The 19656-nt window shown below is 43.3% G+C and overlaps 1 protein-coding gene across 6 annotated transcripts in view; it reads right to left on the reverse strand.

The window, feature by feature from the left end:
- The window catches only part of SH3KBP1 (SH3 domain containing kinase binding protein 1), a 188824-nt gene that overhangs the window by 18295 nt on the left and 150873 nt on the right, over positions 1 to 19656 (reverse strand). For all 6 annotated transcript variants that reach the window (XM_063083073.1, XM_063083070.1, XM_063083072.1 and 3 more), the window contains one exon: positions 11968 to 12053. In XM_063083073.1, the coding sequence (XP_062939143.1) occupies positions 11968 to 12053 (86 nt within the window). The remainder of the gene's footprint in view (positions 1 to 11967; positions 12054 to 19656) is intronic.

Below are 19656 nucleotides of genomic sequence, written 5' to 3' on the forward strand. Positions count from 1 at the left end.
GACAGACAGCAGGAATACCCAACTGCACTCTGCATTCAACCTCTTGTGAATTCCGACAATTGCTTCTGCATCAAGAACAAGAAAAGATACTAGGAAACGCAATTTTCTTTTGTGAAGAAACCACTCTGTATTCCGAAAATAAACTTTTTTTCTATTTTATTCAAATAGGTCTTTAAGTGGGCAGAAAAAAAATCTCTGGCAAGAAATGTAAGGTGTTAGGGAAGTTAGGAGAGAATGTTTGGCTAGTTTTACATCAAAACATGTAGCTGAAGAATAAGAGGAGATACAGAGTTTATGTATTCTGTAATGCAATCAAACATGTACTAAGTATCTACTGTATGCCAGGCATAGTGATAGTTCTGAGAATAAAAGTACAACCACTCTATATCAGTGCTGTCCAATAGAGCCTGCTGTGATGATGCAAGTCTTCTATATTTGTACTATCCAATATGGTAGCCGCTAGCCCCATGCGGCTACTGAGCACATTGAATATAGGTAAAAGCAACAATTCAAATTAAATTAAATTTAGATAGTCACATGTGGCTAGTGACAATGAAGATCTATATCGTGATCCCGCATCTTGGTATTTCTTCTCATTTACACTCAGTCCATTCATTCAGTGCATATTTACTGAGCATGCACTATGAGCCAAGTACTGAGCTAGGCATAGGTGATACAGAAGTGAAAAAAATAGCCACAGTCCCTGCCCACCCAGAGAGACAGACTTTTATTTGTATAATTATAAATTCTGCTAGTTCCTATGACAGAAAAGTAAAAGATGAAATTAGCAATGATAGCATGGGGGCCTCATTTAGAATAGGGTAAGGGGTCAGGGAAGGGGGTACATCTTACTGAAGTCAAGCACTGAGGAGAGGTAGCATTCACTTGGGTTGATGACAAGCAGTGTTAGGTGGGGGAAAGTGGCTTTCCACACTTGCATTCCTTTCAAAATTGCCACGACAGGCCCAAATTTGCTATGCAAAATAATTTAATAAATAACTAACGTATTTTCTTTATTGGAAGTAGTAGTTATGCTATTATTCACAGTAATGCAAATTGGCACAACCTTTCCGTAATGTCATTTGACAATACCTATCACAAAATATAAATGTGTACACCTTCAGATAGATCAGTACCACTTCTAGAAATTAATCCATAGAAATGTCTGTGTAAGCATAAAGTGATATATTTACAAGGTTGGTGGTCTTCAGACTGTTTTGCCAGTGTACTTCCGAAAATAATTTTGGAAACCCATGTATATCCCCTCACACATCTTAAGTTGACATCTAAAACTTTACATAAGTTTAAGTCACAAAGGATGTAATTTCTGCCATATTCTAATATTGATATTGTAAAATATAACATATTGCTTTCTTAAATAGATTCAATAGGTATTTGAATACCACAGCAAGTTAACAGCCACCACCATCCATTTTAAAAAGCTTGTAGAAGATTTTAAGAGTTGGAAATTTTACATCATTCCTTTTCCTCCTTGAATTTGTATTTCCATCATCCACTGCTGAATTTTATTCTAATGTAATATGCTTTCAAGTCTTGCTAATTACTTTATCTTCTTTTTCTGCTATATATGTATATATAAATTGAAATTTATGATTTTTTTCTTTTCTAAAATCATAAGGCTCTAAGTGTAAACATTATTTTTCTTCTGGATTGAGTTATCATCGCAATTATTATTAGTATTCAAATTACAAATGACCAAAACGTATGTATATACACATAGCACACATTTTGAGAAATAATTTTTAAGCATAAAAAAGTAGAATTTTATTGGGCTCTTCCCCTAAACACCTCATGTGTGTGCAGATGGTTAATACCAGAATGAGACGGTTTGGTATTGACTCTATTTCTAGTTATCATTTTAGAGACGTCAGTGCCAAGAAACTTTGTTCACATAAATAGAAGTGGATGAGAATGGAAAACATTTTGTTATCACGATGTCACTCAATTCTGAACTCTTTGTGAATTATAGACCAAAAATCAGACGGTGGTGTAACAACATCAAGAATTATTTTTAACAATCTATCAACAAACAACTCAGTGGGTGCCTCCTTCAATTTCGTTTGAAGCAAAGAACTAGAATCCAGCTGATTTGTAAATGGAACTTGCCAGCTGGAAATTGCAGAGTGAGGGTTCAAATCGAAGGGTGCCTGTCTGAGAACGCGTGGTTTACCCAACATACCACGTACCTTCCTTGGTGACTCTGCAGAACTATCTTGCCTCTACACAGGGTGTGCTCTAGGATTTCAAACTTATTTAGGATGGCAACATCTTATCCTTTTATAAGCAAAAGTCATCAAGCCAAACAAAACCCTACATTAGTCCTGAGAAAGGGCCGAATGTTCAATTCTAGATTAAAGGCACTAACAGACTAAAGAAATAATTGACGTAAAGAAACGAATTAAAGAATAAGCTACTTAATTTTAAAGAGGATTCAGAGGCTACCAAGAGAGCAGTTTTCTCAACATCCAGAAAACTCAGCTAAAAGAAATGGATAGTCAGAGAAACACAGACTGTGAGGCTGGACTGGGCCCCTTATGGTCATTTCATCTAAGTCTCTGGTCTGAAGATGAAAAACCAGGATCCTGAGAGGCACAATGGTGTGACTGATGGCCTGCTTCAGTGGGACAGGCAGCCAGAACAGAGGGCACGTTTCCTTTTGGAGAGCGAGATGTATGGGGAATGTGATCCTATTGTACAGCATTTTACTTCGCTAAAAGAGAGCAATCTGATATTCATAACATAAAACTTTAATACACGTGTGAAACAATAATATCCTAATGTCCAGGGTTACATAGAAACCAAAATTACTGTGACTACAAAACTTGTGGAGGAAAGGCCTGCTGTCCTGGACCCCAGTGGTCTTTTTACTACACTGGGAGGGATGGGAGCCTCCCAAACTGCTAGAAGGGGCTGGCGGGCTCCCATCCACCAGCCTTGCTAACTAGATGTGCTCTTTCTTCTCATTTGTAAAACTCAGGGAAAGGAAGAGGGCTGAAGTAAAAAGTATTTAAAAGTGCCCTTTAAAATCTGATATTCCATGACTGATTTTTAGGGGAAAAAAAAAATTACAAGCAATCCTATCTTTATCCAAAAAAGAAAAAAAAAAAATTACAAGCAATCCTATCTTTATCCAAAACAAAACAAAAAAAGTCGCTCTGCTAATTGTACGTTTCTGGACAGTTGAGTTTTCATCTGAGTGAGTGCGTCGACACCTGACTCTCTGGGGACCTTTCGCTTGCCCCCAACATTCCTCCTCTGTCCCCACCTTCTACCTGCAGACATAAGCTGGGCCTGTGGTGTTCAAAAGCCGTCCTAAGAACTGGTATGCATCCATGCCCAAGTTATTGCAAGTCCATAAAGCACTGAGAAAAAGGTCGACATTGTGAGTTTCCCATGAAGCTAAATTTGTTCAATTTTTAAACCTGGAGATTTCACCCTAATAGGAGATGACATTTATTTTAAAAATGTACTTAACTGGTAAAATAAAAATTAGTAACAGTCCCCCCCCCCCCCTTTTTTTTTTTTTTTTTGTAAATGAGTCTGTGAAATTCCAGAGTATGAACCTCAGGGAGAGATGACTCAGGCCTGGGGAAGTGAAGAGAATGTCACTATAGGTTACTGCCAAGATAAGTAAAGAGGCTTCTTTCGGCTCTAAATCAGGACACTCTGTCAACCTCGACTTCATCCTAAGCTTGTCACCACCAGATCCAATTACCTTTTAATGGGGCCCACCAACCTCATTCTCCAACTGCTAATCACTTTTCTCATTTAATGAATCAAAGTTAGCAGGCAGCTAACCTTGGCCAAGGTTTCTAGACCATGACTTAACAGGGGTCTGTGGCTCCAATCAGAGAATGATTTTGAGAATTCACTTAATAAAGTGATAATAAGAAAACAATATACTTAATAAAGTATAGTTTGCCCACAATGCTTTTAAGTATGACAAAGGGGTGCCTGAGCATGATTTCCTGGCAGGCTGTAATCCCTCAAGTAGAGCAGAAGCCAGAACCGGGCTCTGCCAATCCAGAAGCCCACAGCCAGTGGGTGGAGGGAAGGGGCACACCAAGCCAAATAAATGCCATGCGCGACCCGAGAGCTCAGCGTCACCTGTTCCCGTCTTGCTTCCACATTCACTTGCAGCTCAGAGGCCTCTGTTGAGTGCACTGTGGATCTAGCAAAGATTCCTATTTCTTTGTTGTATACACTCTACTTTGAGTAGAGTGTACCTCCAGATTTGTATTCTCAAGGCTGAAAATGGTCTCAGCTTGTAGCAAAGGTAGAGGCACTTAAGCCATGGGGCTGGATGAAGAATACGAGGGCCTTGTCCACAGAGAGGCAGGGGACCAAAATATCAGAAGAAAACATGCCACCTCTGCACACAGGTGAGCTTCTGGGGCTGGCTCCAAGTCCACATGGCTACCAGGAACTGTGACCCTCTCCAAGCCAAGAGCCATCTGAACTGATGTTCCCTACAACCCAAACGACCCTCCACCCCTCCCCAGTCAGTCGTTTTCCTCGTTGCAGGCTAAAGGGTGTAGGGGGCTTGGGCAGAATGGCCACATTCATGCCAAGCACTAATTGGCTCTCTGAGTTTTGGAAAAACTCACACCACCAAATATGTCGCTCCCATGAGGTGATGCACCATTTGTCACTGTCTCCCCACTCTGTTTAGCTTCCCCCTGCATTTCCATAGTGTTCATGAGGCTTTTCCTACTGGCACTTTCCATGCTTATTGCTTCTGTGCTTATGGGATGAGATGTGGTAAAAGATGTTCACGGAAGCCCCCATAACTGAGCACAAACCCAGCCACCACGATGGACTGCCCCGTAGAGGGCACCCAGACAGAGGTGAGCACCTGGGAGCTGGGGAAGACCCACGTCTCTAACTGTGAAGGTCCATAAATAGAAACGCTCAGTTACATCCAGGATCAGGCCCTTCAAAGGACCACAAAGGATGAGGTCTCAACATGGGCCCATCTCCTGTAGGAGTGGAAGATGATTTTTGAAGTGCGTGCTGGTTGCCAGCCTGACCTCGTTTACCCAGCAGCCCCCCTACACTGTGATCCCCGAGAGGTCAGGAACCAGGGGAGGGCTCAAGGGAAGCTCTTCTAAATGAACTGAGTCTCCATAGTGCCAGGAGGGAACCAAAAATGCTCAGAGGACTGCCCGAGCTAATGACCCATCAATTGGAAGTGCTGCCTATCCTGCTTCCTTCCTATAAAGCACTTGACCCTCAGCACAATTGCTTTTGCTCTCCATCAACACACCAGCGGAATGCATAGTGCTCCTCAAATACTCCTGATATAAATTTAAGTTTGAGCACGACTTTGTCACTGAATGGGAGCCAGAGCTGCACATGTCCACATGCTCACACTGCACCCTGTCATACGCAGACTCGACTGTGGCAGGACAGCAACTGCATCTGCCATTCCTTGGCACAGGGACCCTCAACCACGTCCCTCATCCCAAAGGCTGTGTGTGAAGATTCTGGTAAGGAGATGGTGTCTGTAGGAGCCAGCCTGGCTCTCTAATGAAAATTCTCATGTCTGAGCAATAAACCCCAAGAGACCTGGGAGGTGCAGCCCATCGTCCCACACACGTCCAACCAGTCGTCTATCTGGAACACTCCAAATGTCACTCATGGGGTTTTTTTATGGCAGGTGAATGTAGAATATATTGTCCTACTAAACCTGAGGAATTGCTCAAAGACCTGAACTGCTGCAAAGACCAATAACTGGCTTTCTTGCTCCAAAGGGGAAGTTTAAAATATATTTTTAAAAAGAGGACAGAAAAACCAACAGCCTAAGGCCAGGGGATCTAAGTGTTCCCTCAAAATCTGTGCAAGAAACCTCTGGAAATGATTTCTTATAGTAAAAGTTAGACATTGCAAAATAAGGTAAGAATTTAATCACTTGTTTATAGAGATTTGGTGTCAAGTAACAAAAATTTATGTTAATGGTCACTATTAAATTGCTTTATATATGTCCTGTATAGCTTTACTGTGCAGAGTATGGATTTAAAATTTAGCATTGATCAAATTTCATGTTTGTTGTCCTTTTATTTAATATTCATTTAATGGTATCAAACCTTTGGAGACTATCTAATCCAAATACAACACTCTTTCTATGTGAAAAGCAGACTCAAATGTATCTTTTTTTCTAAGGCAAGTAACCTGCCATAAGCCTGAGAAAGATCTCTCTCTCAAAGGTCACGGCCATGTCCTTGGTCAATGTTTAAGTTAATTACTTCAAATATATTGACTTTTTTCTATATGAAGTCGCTGGTTTCCAAAAGCTCTGAAATTATTTTCAAACTAGGTTTAATAGAAATTATCAGGAAATTAGGCCACTCCAGGGAGCACAAGGCTGCACTTGAAGGGGATGCAGGTCCTCAATTCAGCTCTTCCCAATTTACCATTGGACTCTTGACACACACCAGGCTTTCTTGGCCTCGGTGCTACTGACATTTGGGGCTAAATCATTCTTTGATGTTTGTGGGGGTTGTGCTGTGCACTGCAGGATGTTTAGCCTCTACCCACTAGGTACGAGTAGCATCCCTGCCCCCACACCCATGATGTGACAACCAAAAATGTCTCCAGGAATTGCCAAATGTCCCCTGGGGAGAAGAGTTCTCATGCACTGAAAGTTTAGGCTAATGGTTCAGGGAGACCTGGGTTCAATTCCAACTCTGCTTCAAATTAGCCATTTAACCCTGCCCAATTTACCTGGCTTTCTTTATTCCTTGTTCCTTCGCTGTAAAGACATGTGTCATTACACCTCCCTCACAGGGCTGTTGATGATGAGAAAAAAATACATACAAAACATCTAGTAGGCATCCAGTGAATATTAGTTCCTCCTTTCCTTCCTCTTGCTGGCTTCTACTGCTATTATTTCAACACTAGAACCTCAGGATGATGGGAAAGGGGAGATGAAGAAAGAAAATATCTGTTTCCACTGTCCTGGAGGAATGATTCTAACACTGGGATATTATACATGCAGTTTCATTCCTCAGGAGCAACTATCTGCCAGTTGTACCTCAAAGAGGAATCAAAGAGTATAAAGGCATGTTCTATCCCCAAATATGCTTAGAAAACATTCCTAAGCCTTTTAAACACGTTGGGATTATTCTATCACCAAGGCTGTAATCAGCTATGAGTCAATGTCCAAGTGGGCCTCAATTTACGAAAACTGTGTGAAACAATATATGTATTTAACACCCTAAGGGGACTTATTTGCATAAGAAGATGACCCCCCTACAAGCTTTCAGAGATCTATTCTAACCCATCTAAAACATAATTCTATTTATAAAGGATTGGTTTATAGACAACTCAGGAACACCAATATAGTGGTTATTATTCTTAAAAAGTCACAACTATTTTATAAAGTGGGGCAAAGGGGTACTTCTAATGCCGTATTTATCGATCAGTGATGTGTATATCTTTTTTAACATTGGGACCTCAAAGAGAGTGTTAGGAAAATCTCAATTAGCTCTTTTTTTTGTTTTTTCTTTTTAACAGCTTTACTGAGGTATAATTTATATACCATAAAATTCACCCACTTTAAGTGTACAACTTAATAATTTTTAGTAAATTTACAAAGTTGTGCAACCATCACCACAATCCACTTCTAGAACTTTTTAAGCACTCCAAATTGGTTGGCTCTTAATAGCATTCCTAGGGCATAGGGAAGTAATTTTACATTCCCTGCTCCAAATGAGCCACAGGCCCCAGGAATCCATGAGAGACCTGAGGACAAGTTGAAGTTAGCCTTCACATCTTCCAAACTGCTTCCACGTCCCAAGCCCATTGACTTTAAAGCCAGCAATACTTGGCCTCCAAATCAACTACAGCAACGAAGTATGCTTTGTGGCATAGGTTGCAAAGACAGCGGAGAAATCTTTACCTTTCTCAAGTGAAGGGGGTGGGGCGGGGCATGTAAAGAGATGGAAGTGGAAAAGGTTTGAGGAGATTTGAACAGGATGTAAAAAAATAACCGTTCACAAAAAAGACAAGCAACTGAGGAGGAGTGAAAGGGCTTTCTCTAAGTCAATTAGATGACGCTCAGTGGCTTTGTTCCCAGGCTGCTTCCCATCTGGAGGCCCGTTGCTATGTGCTTTAGTGGGAAAGGACCTGAAGTGCAATGATAAATCCTGCCATGCGGTGGGAACTACAATATCTGGTATAATAAAAGTAAATGTTATGGCACTTGACTTCACGGCCTGTAATCTCCCATTCAATCGGAACAGGATTCTTCCGTCAGCAAGAGAAAACTGGACAATTTAATTTTCATTTCTATTCATGTGCTGGCCTGTGTTGGAGTGCATCCATTTTTTCTATTATGTTACTTGAAATATGGCCGTGTACTTTGATACAAACAATATCTCAAACTGACATCAACAACTTCGTTTCGGACCAACTGATTTCATTCTAAATTATTGCTGGCTGACAGATGCTGGTAGCTGCCCACACAAGATCTGCAAAAGCCATGTTCTCTAATTTAATATTATAATAATTTAAAATTATAGCTTTATTAAGAGGAAACAGATTTATTTATAGCTAACCCTGATGGTTTCTAATGGCTTTCAGGGCCGTATTATGCTAGTCACTGCTATCCACATTTGGACAGCTTCAATTGTCTGAATCACTAACAAAACATTCTGGTACAAATAACTTCCTCCCTGATTCAAAGCAATGAACAAATGCTATGAAAGCAGCCCTGAAGAGAGCCACCCTCCCCTGCAATGTCCTTTTCTACTTGACCAATCTACCTACAAAGAATATTTCTGCCTTTGGGCCTAAAAGCATTCTGCCTAAAATCCACTCCTCCCTTGTCCTCTGTCATGTTGCAAGATCCTGCTTTGCTCTTAAATGTGGATTTTGCAGGGGGTTGGTCTTCATCCCTAGGTTCTTCTTTCTCTTTTCTCATGATAAGGACTTTATCTTCCTGACCCCAGATCACTTCTAAACAATTGAAGTTAATAATAAGCATTTCTATCTTTTTGCAGCCCACTGAATGATTTGGACATAATTCTGGAAGACAAGGTGAGAAAGCTGATAGAGATGTTAGTGTTCTTTATAGATAAGGCAGCTGAAGTTCAGAGCATCTGTGTAAATTACAGAAGGCCACCCAGCCAGGAAGCAGCAGGTTCAGCACTTAAACCTACATCTGTTTGGATCCCTGCACTGCTCAGCCGTCCAAATTAAAAAAAAAAAAAAAATCCACATCTGCAGATGCCAATCCTGCCTACTCCTCTCCTGCCAGCACCACCACCACCAGGAAGCTCCTAACCTCTACCTCCAATCCCTGCCAGTCTCTCAGCAGAGCCTTGGCCCTCCACTTTCAGCCTCCATATCCAGCACTGACACTGGGATGTTCGGCCAAATCTCAAAGTCAACATGCCTAACTACATTCATCATGTTTCCCCCCAAACCAGCTCCTCCTCCTGACAGGCTCATTTTTACCCATGTCATTTGTTCCCCAGTCACCCAATCCTAAAGCCTCGCAAGACAAAACATTCTCTCCTTCGCCCTGCTCCCAAATCCAATTTGCTGCTGAGGCCTAACAATAATTCTCCTGCACTGCTGCCTCCACATCCACCTTCTCCCCCAGGCCTTTGGTGAGCAGCTTAATTCTGGCTCTCTCTGCCTCTCACCCAACTATCAAATGACCTGACTCCTTGACACCATCTTTCCTTCATGTGATTGGTCCCACAAAGCTCCATCGGTTATGATCTGAATTTCTAGACCTGATCATGTCACTTCAGTGTCAACCATCAACAGCTCCCACTTCCTACAGAATACAAATCCAGCCCCCTCCAACTTGGTCTGGTACCCACTTACATTTCCAAGTCAACCCTTCTCCTTCCCAGCACAAAGTCTCTACTGCAGCCAGGCTGCTCTACGCCCAGTTATCAGCTCTCCCCATGTGCTCCCCTGCCCACCTCAGCAAATCCAACCTCAAGTTACAGATAAGTTCATCCACCTTCACGGAGCCTGTCCCAACACCCTGGGCCCCAGGAAGCATCCTTTCTTCTGATCAGCATTACTTTCTACCAATCAGTCATCATTTATATAGACCTTCAGTGTTATCTCACTTTTCATTTGAAAACTTAGGGTCCCAGATCCAAAGCCCCTGGAAGGCAGGGCCTTAGTGTGAGGACCAGGTATCCAGGCAGCCTTGCCTGGAGCAGTAGGTACAAGTATGTATTGGTTGATTACATGGCCGCCAATCATCACTTCTTGCAATGCATATAATATATACATTAAATTGTTAACTTGAAGAATTATAGTTTTCTGGGATTAATGTCTTCCTGGCCAAGTGAGAGAACACCAAACCTGAGCATCATCTTTCTGAGCTTCCAAACACAGGCAACTGATACTTAGTTTCCACTGTATCAAAAGCTTCTATAGACTAGCCCCACTCTCCCCCCATCCATACCCCAAATATTTCCAAACTAGCTTGTCAGACTGAAAAGCATATAATTCATACTTTTGGTCTTGACAGTCACAATGGCACATCCTAACCCCAAGCCTTCACAAGATCAGACCAGAGACTGCAGGTTGGCAGTGGCAAAGACGCAACTCTATGAGCAGGTTTGGAAGAAAACAGCACCCAAACAGAGGAGTAAGAGCAGGCGAGGAGAACGCTCGTGTCAGGCGCTCTAGTGCTCTCATAAGGCCAGCCAAACTGTCAGACATTTGTTTCTAAATCAAGTGGCCAAGGCAGATAATGCTGGAAATGTATCTTCCATATCAAATCAATTCCCAATAGTGGTTGCCAGAGGTTAGGCAAGGGGGGCAGGAAGGAGGTGGGTGTGGTTATGAAAGAGCAACACGAGGGATCCTAGTGGTGATGGAAATGTTCAGTATCTTTACTGTGGTGGTGGATACACAAACCTACATGTGTGATAAACTTGCACAGAACCAAACACACACACACACACACACACACACACACACACACACACACACACACACACACACACACACACACACACAAAAGCACTAGTAAAACCGGGAGAATCTGAATAAGATTGGGGGATTGTCTCAATGTCAATATCCTGGTTGTGATATTGTGTTATAATTCTGGAAGATGTTACCATTGGGGGAAACTGGGTAAAGGGTACGCTGATCTCTCTGTACTATTTCTTACAACTGCATGTGAATCTACCACGACCTCAAAATAAGAAGTTTAATTAAAAAAGGCAAATTCTGGAGAATATGAGAGAATGCTAACTTAAGACCATGATAGGTACAAATAAAAGATGTAAAGCTAAAAATAAAATTTAGTCCCTGAATCTGGACTTCCTACAAGAGCTGTCATCCAGGTCAGGCTGCCAGTGGTCTCAACCAGCACGCATGTGGCCTCACACTCACCCACAAACTCCCCCTCCCAAAAGGACCTCTGACTTTTGTTTACCAGAGAGACTTTAGCCCCCTTCTTGTTTATCACATAGTGGGATCTTGACCTTGGGAAAACTCACTCATGTTCTGAACTAAGTGGCAATCGCCACACCAAAGCTCATTTTAAACTCAAAGTTAAAACACTTGGTGCCAGATCCACCACAGACCCTGCCGTTCCTTAAAAGAACGGCATAAATGTGAAATACATAAATCACTGGAGAATATGAACGTAAGTGTTCATACCTACTTTTACAAAAGGGCTTATCTATCGTTTCTTTTCATTAGACTTTGCAAGGAATTTCTCCTAAGGCCAGGGAGGGTAGAGATCCCATGCATTCTGTTTTAATGTTACTTCTCCCCCCCCCCTTTTTTTTTTAAAACAAAACAAAACAAAACAAAACTCAACACCTAAAGCCAAGCCAGGGCTGTCAATCTTGCATTTCAATGGTTGTGTTAGTTCTCCTCAGGCTACTTGAAGGGGCAAGCTGGGCTCTGTAGTTACTTTCTAACTCTGCACAAAGAAGTGACAGCGCTGTCCTTACTCACCGATGTCATTGCTGCGGTCTGAGAGATCCTTGTCCAGGATGCCGGAGAGAGTACCGCCCGCCAAGTCAATCTTTGGACCGTCACCCCTACATTAAAAATACAAGTTCAGACATTTAATAATTGGTGTGTGTCCTTGTCATTCTGTCAGTCTTCTTGCTGTACACACGTTAAGGAGTGTGCTGTGCGTTAGGTGGGTGGGCGGCATTGTCACCTGTGAGGGAGCCAGTAGGAGCCAATGAGCTGTCCAGCCACATGGACTGTTGTGCAAAGTGGCTGACAGACTGGATAAGCCCTCTCCAGCACACATTTTCAAAGATGGCTATTTTAATAACAACTGTTTGCCAACTTACATCCAGCCACAAACCCTCCTGCTGGGTACGCAGGGTGCGACGTAGGGCCTGCTCCCGCCCCATGGCCAAATAAGCACTGGCAAACTGGGAGCTTCCCTTTTAAGGAACAAGGAATTTAGCCAATGCTGCTTGTCAAAGGTCAGTTACTTTTACCCTTGAGAAAAAGGTTTTCTGGCCTGGGGCTGAGGCATTGGCCAGGCTGTTGACAGGCACAAGGTGTCGAGTTGAGATCTGGCAGCATGAAAGCTGGCACTGGGGCACAGGCCTGTAAAATTAGATGGCTCCTGGGTGGGTGCCCCTGTGCCCATCAGGACACAAATGACTTCCCTCTGTATCTGAGCTAGGAGCAGCTCTTTGGGGTGGGAACAGGCCTCCAAGATAATGAGAGAAATATAGACTCCTCATGCGTGAGCAGATGGTTCCTCCAAATTCCTCCAAAAAGGGCAGCTCTTTGGGCCCTTTTGGGGTGATGAGTCCCAAACAAGATTATCCAAAAGCTGTGACAGCAGTAAAATCGGAAAAGATCCTTTGCCCATAAGATGAGAGGGCGAAGTCGAGGTGTTGTTCCTGGCAAATCAACAGATGTAGCCCATCTCACAGCTCCTGAAAGGTCACCATGGCCTGAAGTTGAACTACACAATGGGTAAGACTTACTCAACAAGCACTTGTCAAATCCCTATTGTGCTGGGGGTACTGAGAGGGCCAAGCCAGGAGGTATCTACTCTGAAGGGCCTAAATGGGAGAGACAGACAGATCCACATGGCACAGGCTATGTAAGATACAGGAGACACAGTCTTATGGGAAGCAAGGACTGGGCAAGATCAGGGTACCCACATAGTGGAGGGTGGGGGGCACACAGGGGAGGTGCTGTTACAGTTGGGCTTTGGAAGACAAAGGAGAGAGGACATATCTCTCCTGTAAAAGGCATGATTAAGCCAGGACCCAAGTGTGGGTGAGAGTGCCAGTGTGGCCAGGGGTCCCAAGACTAAAGCCTGATGTCCCCAGACAGAAGCCAGGGTAGAAAAGCTGGTGAAGGTGGCAAAGGCCAGACACTGCTGGGCCAAGCACTGTGGGGGTCGCCTTGTGCTGGAGGTGATGTGGGTGCAGGGAAGCTACAGCAGGAGTCCTATGAACCTGGAGCTCAGGGAGGGTGGCATGGGGGCACTATGAGCCAGGGAGCTGACGGGCGGACTCCTGGGTTTCTCACTCCAGAAGGGGCGATGGCAGGAGCATTCAGCACAACATGCACATCCCTGTGATGGTAGAGTAGGGCCAACAGAAGGAGGTGAGGCCCCCTCAGTTCCCAAATGAATGACACTGACTCAAGTGCCCTCAACCGGAGGAGAGGTGACAACCGCAGGGACCAGGGCTTGGCCTCCACTGAGAGAAAGTAGAGCGTGAAGACTGTCCTGTGAGTGTGCGTTCTGGGACTTGCTAGGCCTTTCAGAGCTGGGTAGGTAGAGTATGAACCACTGTAGCTGGACTTCACAGAAGGGCCTTTACTTCCTGCCTCACTTTCCTTCCCCAACTTTCTAAGGCTGGGGGGCTGGGGGGAACAGGCCAGGTTTCCCCAGCAGACTCCCTCTCCATCCCCTGGCTACCAAAGCTCAGGCCCTTCACATCCCAAGCCAACAGGAAGCAGTTTATCTCAAAACATTTTATCATCAGGGCCCCAGATTCCACTAATTTGAAGGCAACCTTCTGAATGAAATGTTTTAGAAAAGCAGTATTATTCGTAGGAAAGTATTTTCATTTTTAAAAGCCTTCCTTTTCCCAGATAGAAAGGAAGATGTTCATGAGGGCCCTTAAATATCACTATTTGATATCCACAGAGCCTGAAGGTGCTGTCATCTGCCAAATGAACAGACTGAACTCAAATCATTCAGCCAGATGGTCTTGTCCTTTCTGGAACACACCAAGAACCAAAACTTATGTTAACTCCACTAGGCTCCCCCCTGCCCCCGAGGAGGTAAGAGGGAAAATGGTTAGAGGAGGCGACACCCTGGTGCGCAGCTGGGGAGTAAGTGAGAGGAGCTGTTGGTGGGGAGGAGTTTCGCTCATGAGTTAATCACCAGTATCTCAGAACAACTCGGCTGCTTCCGAACATGTGGTTTATTTGTGTATTCTGGTAACTGTTGATCTTGGAGCTGCTGTTTTTCTCTTTTATTTGACAGCTGGAAGCTTCCAGTCAAATGTTAGCCTATCTTGATGGACTAGAAAGGACTCTCTTGTGCATAAGTGTGTTCATCCTATACTGAGCTTTATTACTTTCTACCCTTAGATTCCCTTTATTGTCACTCAATTATTTTATTCTTTTATATGTATTTTTTTTTTCTTTTGGATGTGGATTTTTAAATTTTTTAATTATTTTATTTTAATTGAAAGATACTAACTGTATATATTTATGGGCTACCATGTGTTCTGACATATGTATACACTATGGAAGATCGAATCAGGCTAATTAGCATATCCATCACCTCAAATATTTATCATTTCTTTGTGGTGAGAAGATTTAAAACCCTCTTTTAGCTGTCGTGAAATATACATTTTTATTAACTATAGTCACCCTGCTGTGCAATAGATCACTGGAACTTACTCCTCCCATCTAACTGAAACTTTGGACCCTATGACCAATGTCTCCCCTCTCCCCATCCACCCTCTGCCCCCCACCACCCTCTGGTAACCACCATTTTACTCTGTTTTCATTAGTTCAACTTTTTTAGACTCCACAGATAAGTGAGATCAAACGGTATTTATCTCTCTGTGCCTGGCTTATTTAACTTAGCATAACGCGTGGTTTTTGAAAATTACCTTAAATCTTTCATGGAATGGTGCACGGTAAAATTAAGTAATTTTAAAGAACAGGGTATATATCAATAGCATTTAAAATAGTTACGTTTTGACCCAGTTCTGGGAGTCTATGTTAAAGACTCTGAAATACCCAAACGGGGTTTTGTGCAACAATGTGCTTATCACAGAGTTATACAAAGAGAAACTGAAAAGAACTGGAATCTTTCATAAATAGGGGAACAGTTGAATGAACTATAATATTTGACGGACTTTTAGATAGCCATTAAAGTGACGTTTATGAATGGCTATTCTAACAAGAATGAATGCTTATGTTACAATATTAAGGGACAAAGGCAGGTTAAAAACGACACACACAGCAGTGCGTATACATGCCCTCCTGACATATTAGGAAGAGGGAGTTTTTTTTAGAGACCAGAAGCATATTTACAGTGGTTAGTCCTGGGTAGTCCGATGGGTGAGTTCCACCACCCAGCTCAGCTCCTGGTACATGGTAGGGGCTCAAAGAACATCTGTGGAATTTATAAACATCGGCCAAATTTTCTGAAATGGGAATGTATTATGTATTTGTACAATAAATGCAATTTTTCTCCCTAAGACAAAGTTGTATGATGTTCAATACGATCATGCCCATGTAAAATTGGCAAAAAACAAACCAAATCATGTATAAGAAAAAGACGGGAAAGAAATAGCCCAAAATGTTAATAGTAATTGTCCCTGGGATAAGACTATAGATGAATTTTTCCTTCCTTCGAAAGTTTACATTTAATAACAGTGACTAGAGACTCATACAATTTAGGCAGCTCACATTCTCTTTCCTTTCTCCCCAACAGTATCATTAAATAAAAGATGAGATTGCCTGGCCCTTGCCCCGCAAACTTTCCTTTAAGAATTGCCCGACCACAGGTGCCCCATGTGATCATCTCACCTGGGAACCAGTCAGAGGTGTGTGGAGTTATGAATCCTAGTCTTAGAAGTCCAGGCCAGGTGAGCTACATCTAAGCCTGCGGTTCACCGGCTGTGTGACGTTGGCCAGGTTACTTAACCTCTCTGGAACTTGGGTGCTTCATCAACAAAACAACAGGTGGGCTAGCTTGAACAGGATCACCTCTGAGGGTACTTCTAGAGCTCTCATTCCATAATTTCAACATTAGAGAAATATTGGAGATGAGGGTGGGGTTGGGGTGCAGGGTGGTCCTGTGATTTGTGGGCAAATTCCGGGACATTTCATCATCTCCTTTGCCTCCAAATCTTCATGTCTCTGTCAATGTTTGTGATGCCACCTCTTCCAGCTCTAGTTGTACAAATGTGACTCCCCTTTAGCATTCAGGGCGGGCCCACCTCTCTTCCTCTCGATTCATGCAGCACACGCCTCTACCCCGACCCTCACCACAGCATCTCACACTCATGTGTGTACCTAGTGAGTGACCTTCTCCACTTACTCCTCTGAATGGGATTTTGTCATTTTTTCCCCTCTTAGTACAATGCTTTATACATTTAAGTAGGCCAAAATGTTTTAACTAAATGAGTAAACAAACATTGTGATTTGTCTGGGCCTTGAACATCTCAGAAAATAACCTGTGGATAAGTTATATTCTTGGTCCTATTTCTAACTTCTTGTCTTAGTCCATCTGTTCAGGCTGCTATAACAAACTACCATAGACTGGGTGGCTTATAAACAATAGAAATTTATTTCTCATTCTGGAGGCTGGGAAGTCCAAGGTCAAGGTGCTGACAGATTTGGTGTCTGATGAAGGCCCATTTCCTGGTTCACAGGTGGCACCTTCTCAGAGATGGTGTCTTCACGTGGTGGAAGGGTAAGGGGTCTCTTCTATGAGGGCACTAATCCCATTCATGAGGGCTCTGCCCCCATGACCTGATCACCTCCTACAGGCCTTACCTCCTAACCCATCATCTTGGGGATGAGAATTTAAACATATAAATGGGGGTGGGGGGCATAAACACTCAGACAATAGCACCTTCATTCTGAAAGCATTTCTCACACTTGAGTAATGTGTCAGCACTTTTTAAACGAGAAAGAAATTTTTGAATATCCCCAAGTTTATGTTTGTTACCGGCTGAAATGTGTCTTCCTCCCACTCTCCACCCCAAATTCATATGTTGAAGTCTTAACCCCCAGTACCTCAGAATGTGACTGTATTTAGAGATAGAGCCATTAAAAGGTGATTAAGTTAAAATGAGGCCATTAGGGTGGGTCTTAAGCCCATCCATCCTTATATGAGGAAGTTTGGACACACACAGAGATAGCACGGGTACACATGTACAGAGGAAAGAACACGTAAAGACATGGTGAGAAGGTGGCCGTCTGCAAGCCAAGGAGAAAGGCATCAGAAGAAACCAACCCTGCTGACACCTTGATCTTGGACTTCCAGCCTCCACAACTGTGAGGAAATAAATTTCTGTTCTTCAAACCACCCAGCCTGTGGTATTTTGTTGTGGTAGCCTGAGCAGACTAATACAACATCCCTGTCTGAGAAATCCTAAGAAACTAAAAACATTCCATGGCAACGGCTATCAGTGGAAAACTGTTACTACAAGAGCATTTTGTCTTTACAACTGTTAAAATGATAAAAGATAACATGCAAATGATAAACAAAAGTGCAAACTGCTAGTAGCTACTAGAGGCTCTATCCCCAATTGGGGGAGCATTATTCTAATGCACTGGATAAAAGGAAAAAACTATAATGCTCCAAGCTGGCCAAGGTGGCTGCCTCTCAAGTGGCATTTGGTGTGATCTGGGGTGAACCCTTGCCAGGGAAGGGCCCCTTACTCAGGGGAATGTTTCATGTGTCTGGGATTTGCCTGTAGGCTCTGAACAGATGGTCCAGTACCCTGAACCATGAGGGACCACCCTGAAGAAATAGGAACTAACCATCCCTGAGTGACTCCTCCCCAGATTCTAAGGCACCAGTCACATATTGACAGGAAGGAGACTGGGATCCCTCCCATCTCTCTGACTGAGCCCTGATCTCTCGTGCCAAGAGCCAGACACAGGCTTAAGTTGAAATGGTCTTCTATACAGGGCCAGAAGCAAGCCTATTTTGAAAACACAGTAGGTGTAGTTTAAAAAAGGTTCCAATCTTTCCAAGTAGGGAAGCTGCAGCTGGTGTTTTGACAGTGTTCAGACTGTGGGTGTGTAAGCATTTTACAATGTCTATTTGTAAATGCCTTTCACTATATTTATAGACTCTTACAACAATGCTAACGAATTTCAGTTCTGACAAATACCAGAGTTTCTGAGATTCTGCAAAGCACATGTCTAGAGCAGCTGACACCCAATGAGGACGCAGCCCTCGATGGTCCCTGTTCCCTTCCAGTCTGCCCAACACAAGAGTACCATTTTGGCAAAAATGATGTTACTGAAATCAAAGAAAAAGGAAAAAGCCCATCCTTTTGTAACAATTTATTACAAGTGTTTTTGTTTGGTGAGTTCCTATACCCACAGCTATTAAATAAAAGGAGAACACAGGAGAAGGTAGGCGATATCACCATGTATCCAAAGACATCAAAATAAAGCTGCCCTTATTCCTTTATGATTTTTAAATCAAAATCATGCTATTTTCTTGTATTTTTCTTAGTAGTTTTAGTTATGGACACTTAAAACATGTGACGTGGATAAACAACTAGCAACTAGGAGTCTCCTTGCTTTACTGGACCGGGAACCTAAATCGCAGAGAAAAGACCAACCAGCCCGAGGACCCCAGCAGGTATAAGTCGAACCTACAAGAAGTTATAACAGCAGCTACCATTTACTGAATGCCTACCACGTGCCAGGCACTGGAAGATGCACCTCTCATGCATTAAGTATTCAATCCTCCCAGCCACCCCTTGAGGTACCTACTATGCCCCCAGCGCCTTTCAATGGCGGGCTCATCACCCCTGCTGCTGGCAGTGCTGTCAGCAGGCATCCCCCAGCTATGAATCCCTCCAGGGACCATCTCAGCTGAAGAGAGACTCCTCAGCCAACGCACTCCCTTCTCCAGGGCGGCCCACACCCCACAGTATAAAAGTCTCAGCTATTTCAGCCCAACACAGGCCAACTCAGATGGGTCATTTCAGAGCCAAAGCTCCCTGTGGATTTGGCCAAGGCTTTCTGAGTCAGTATCATAACTTGACTTCTCCCTCTGCCCAATCCTGCTTTCTTCCTGCCATGGGTATCGAACTCTAAAAACATATCTTCACACTAAATGCTGCCTCAGAGTCTGCTTCTCAGAGAACCCCACCTGTGATACCCTTATTTTCATTATACAGAAAAGGAAACTGAGGCTCAGTGAGATGAAGTCCCTTGCTGATAAAAGGTCATAAAAGTAGTAAAGTGGCAAGGTCTAGATCTGAGCCTACTAAGTCTAACTCCAGAGCCCAAGTTCTTGACCACTTCTCAAAGCTGCTTTACTCAGCTTCCTAGTGTTCCAGGCTGGGGATCTGACCTGGGGGCCAGTGAGTCATCGAGGATGCCAGGCAGCCTGTGTCACTCCGGCTCACCGCCAGCTGGGTAAATTGCCTTTGCTCC

This window comes from Cynocephalus volans, chromosome X, assembly GCF_027409185.1.
Source record: "Cynocephalus volans isolate mCynVol1 chromosome X, mCynVol1.pri, whole genome shotgun sequence".
In the NCBI taxonomy this organism is placed as follows: Eukaryota; Metazoa; Chordata; class Mammalia; order Dermoptera; family Cynocephalidae; genus Cynocephalus; species Cynocephalus volans.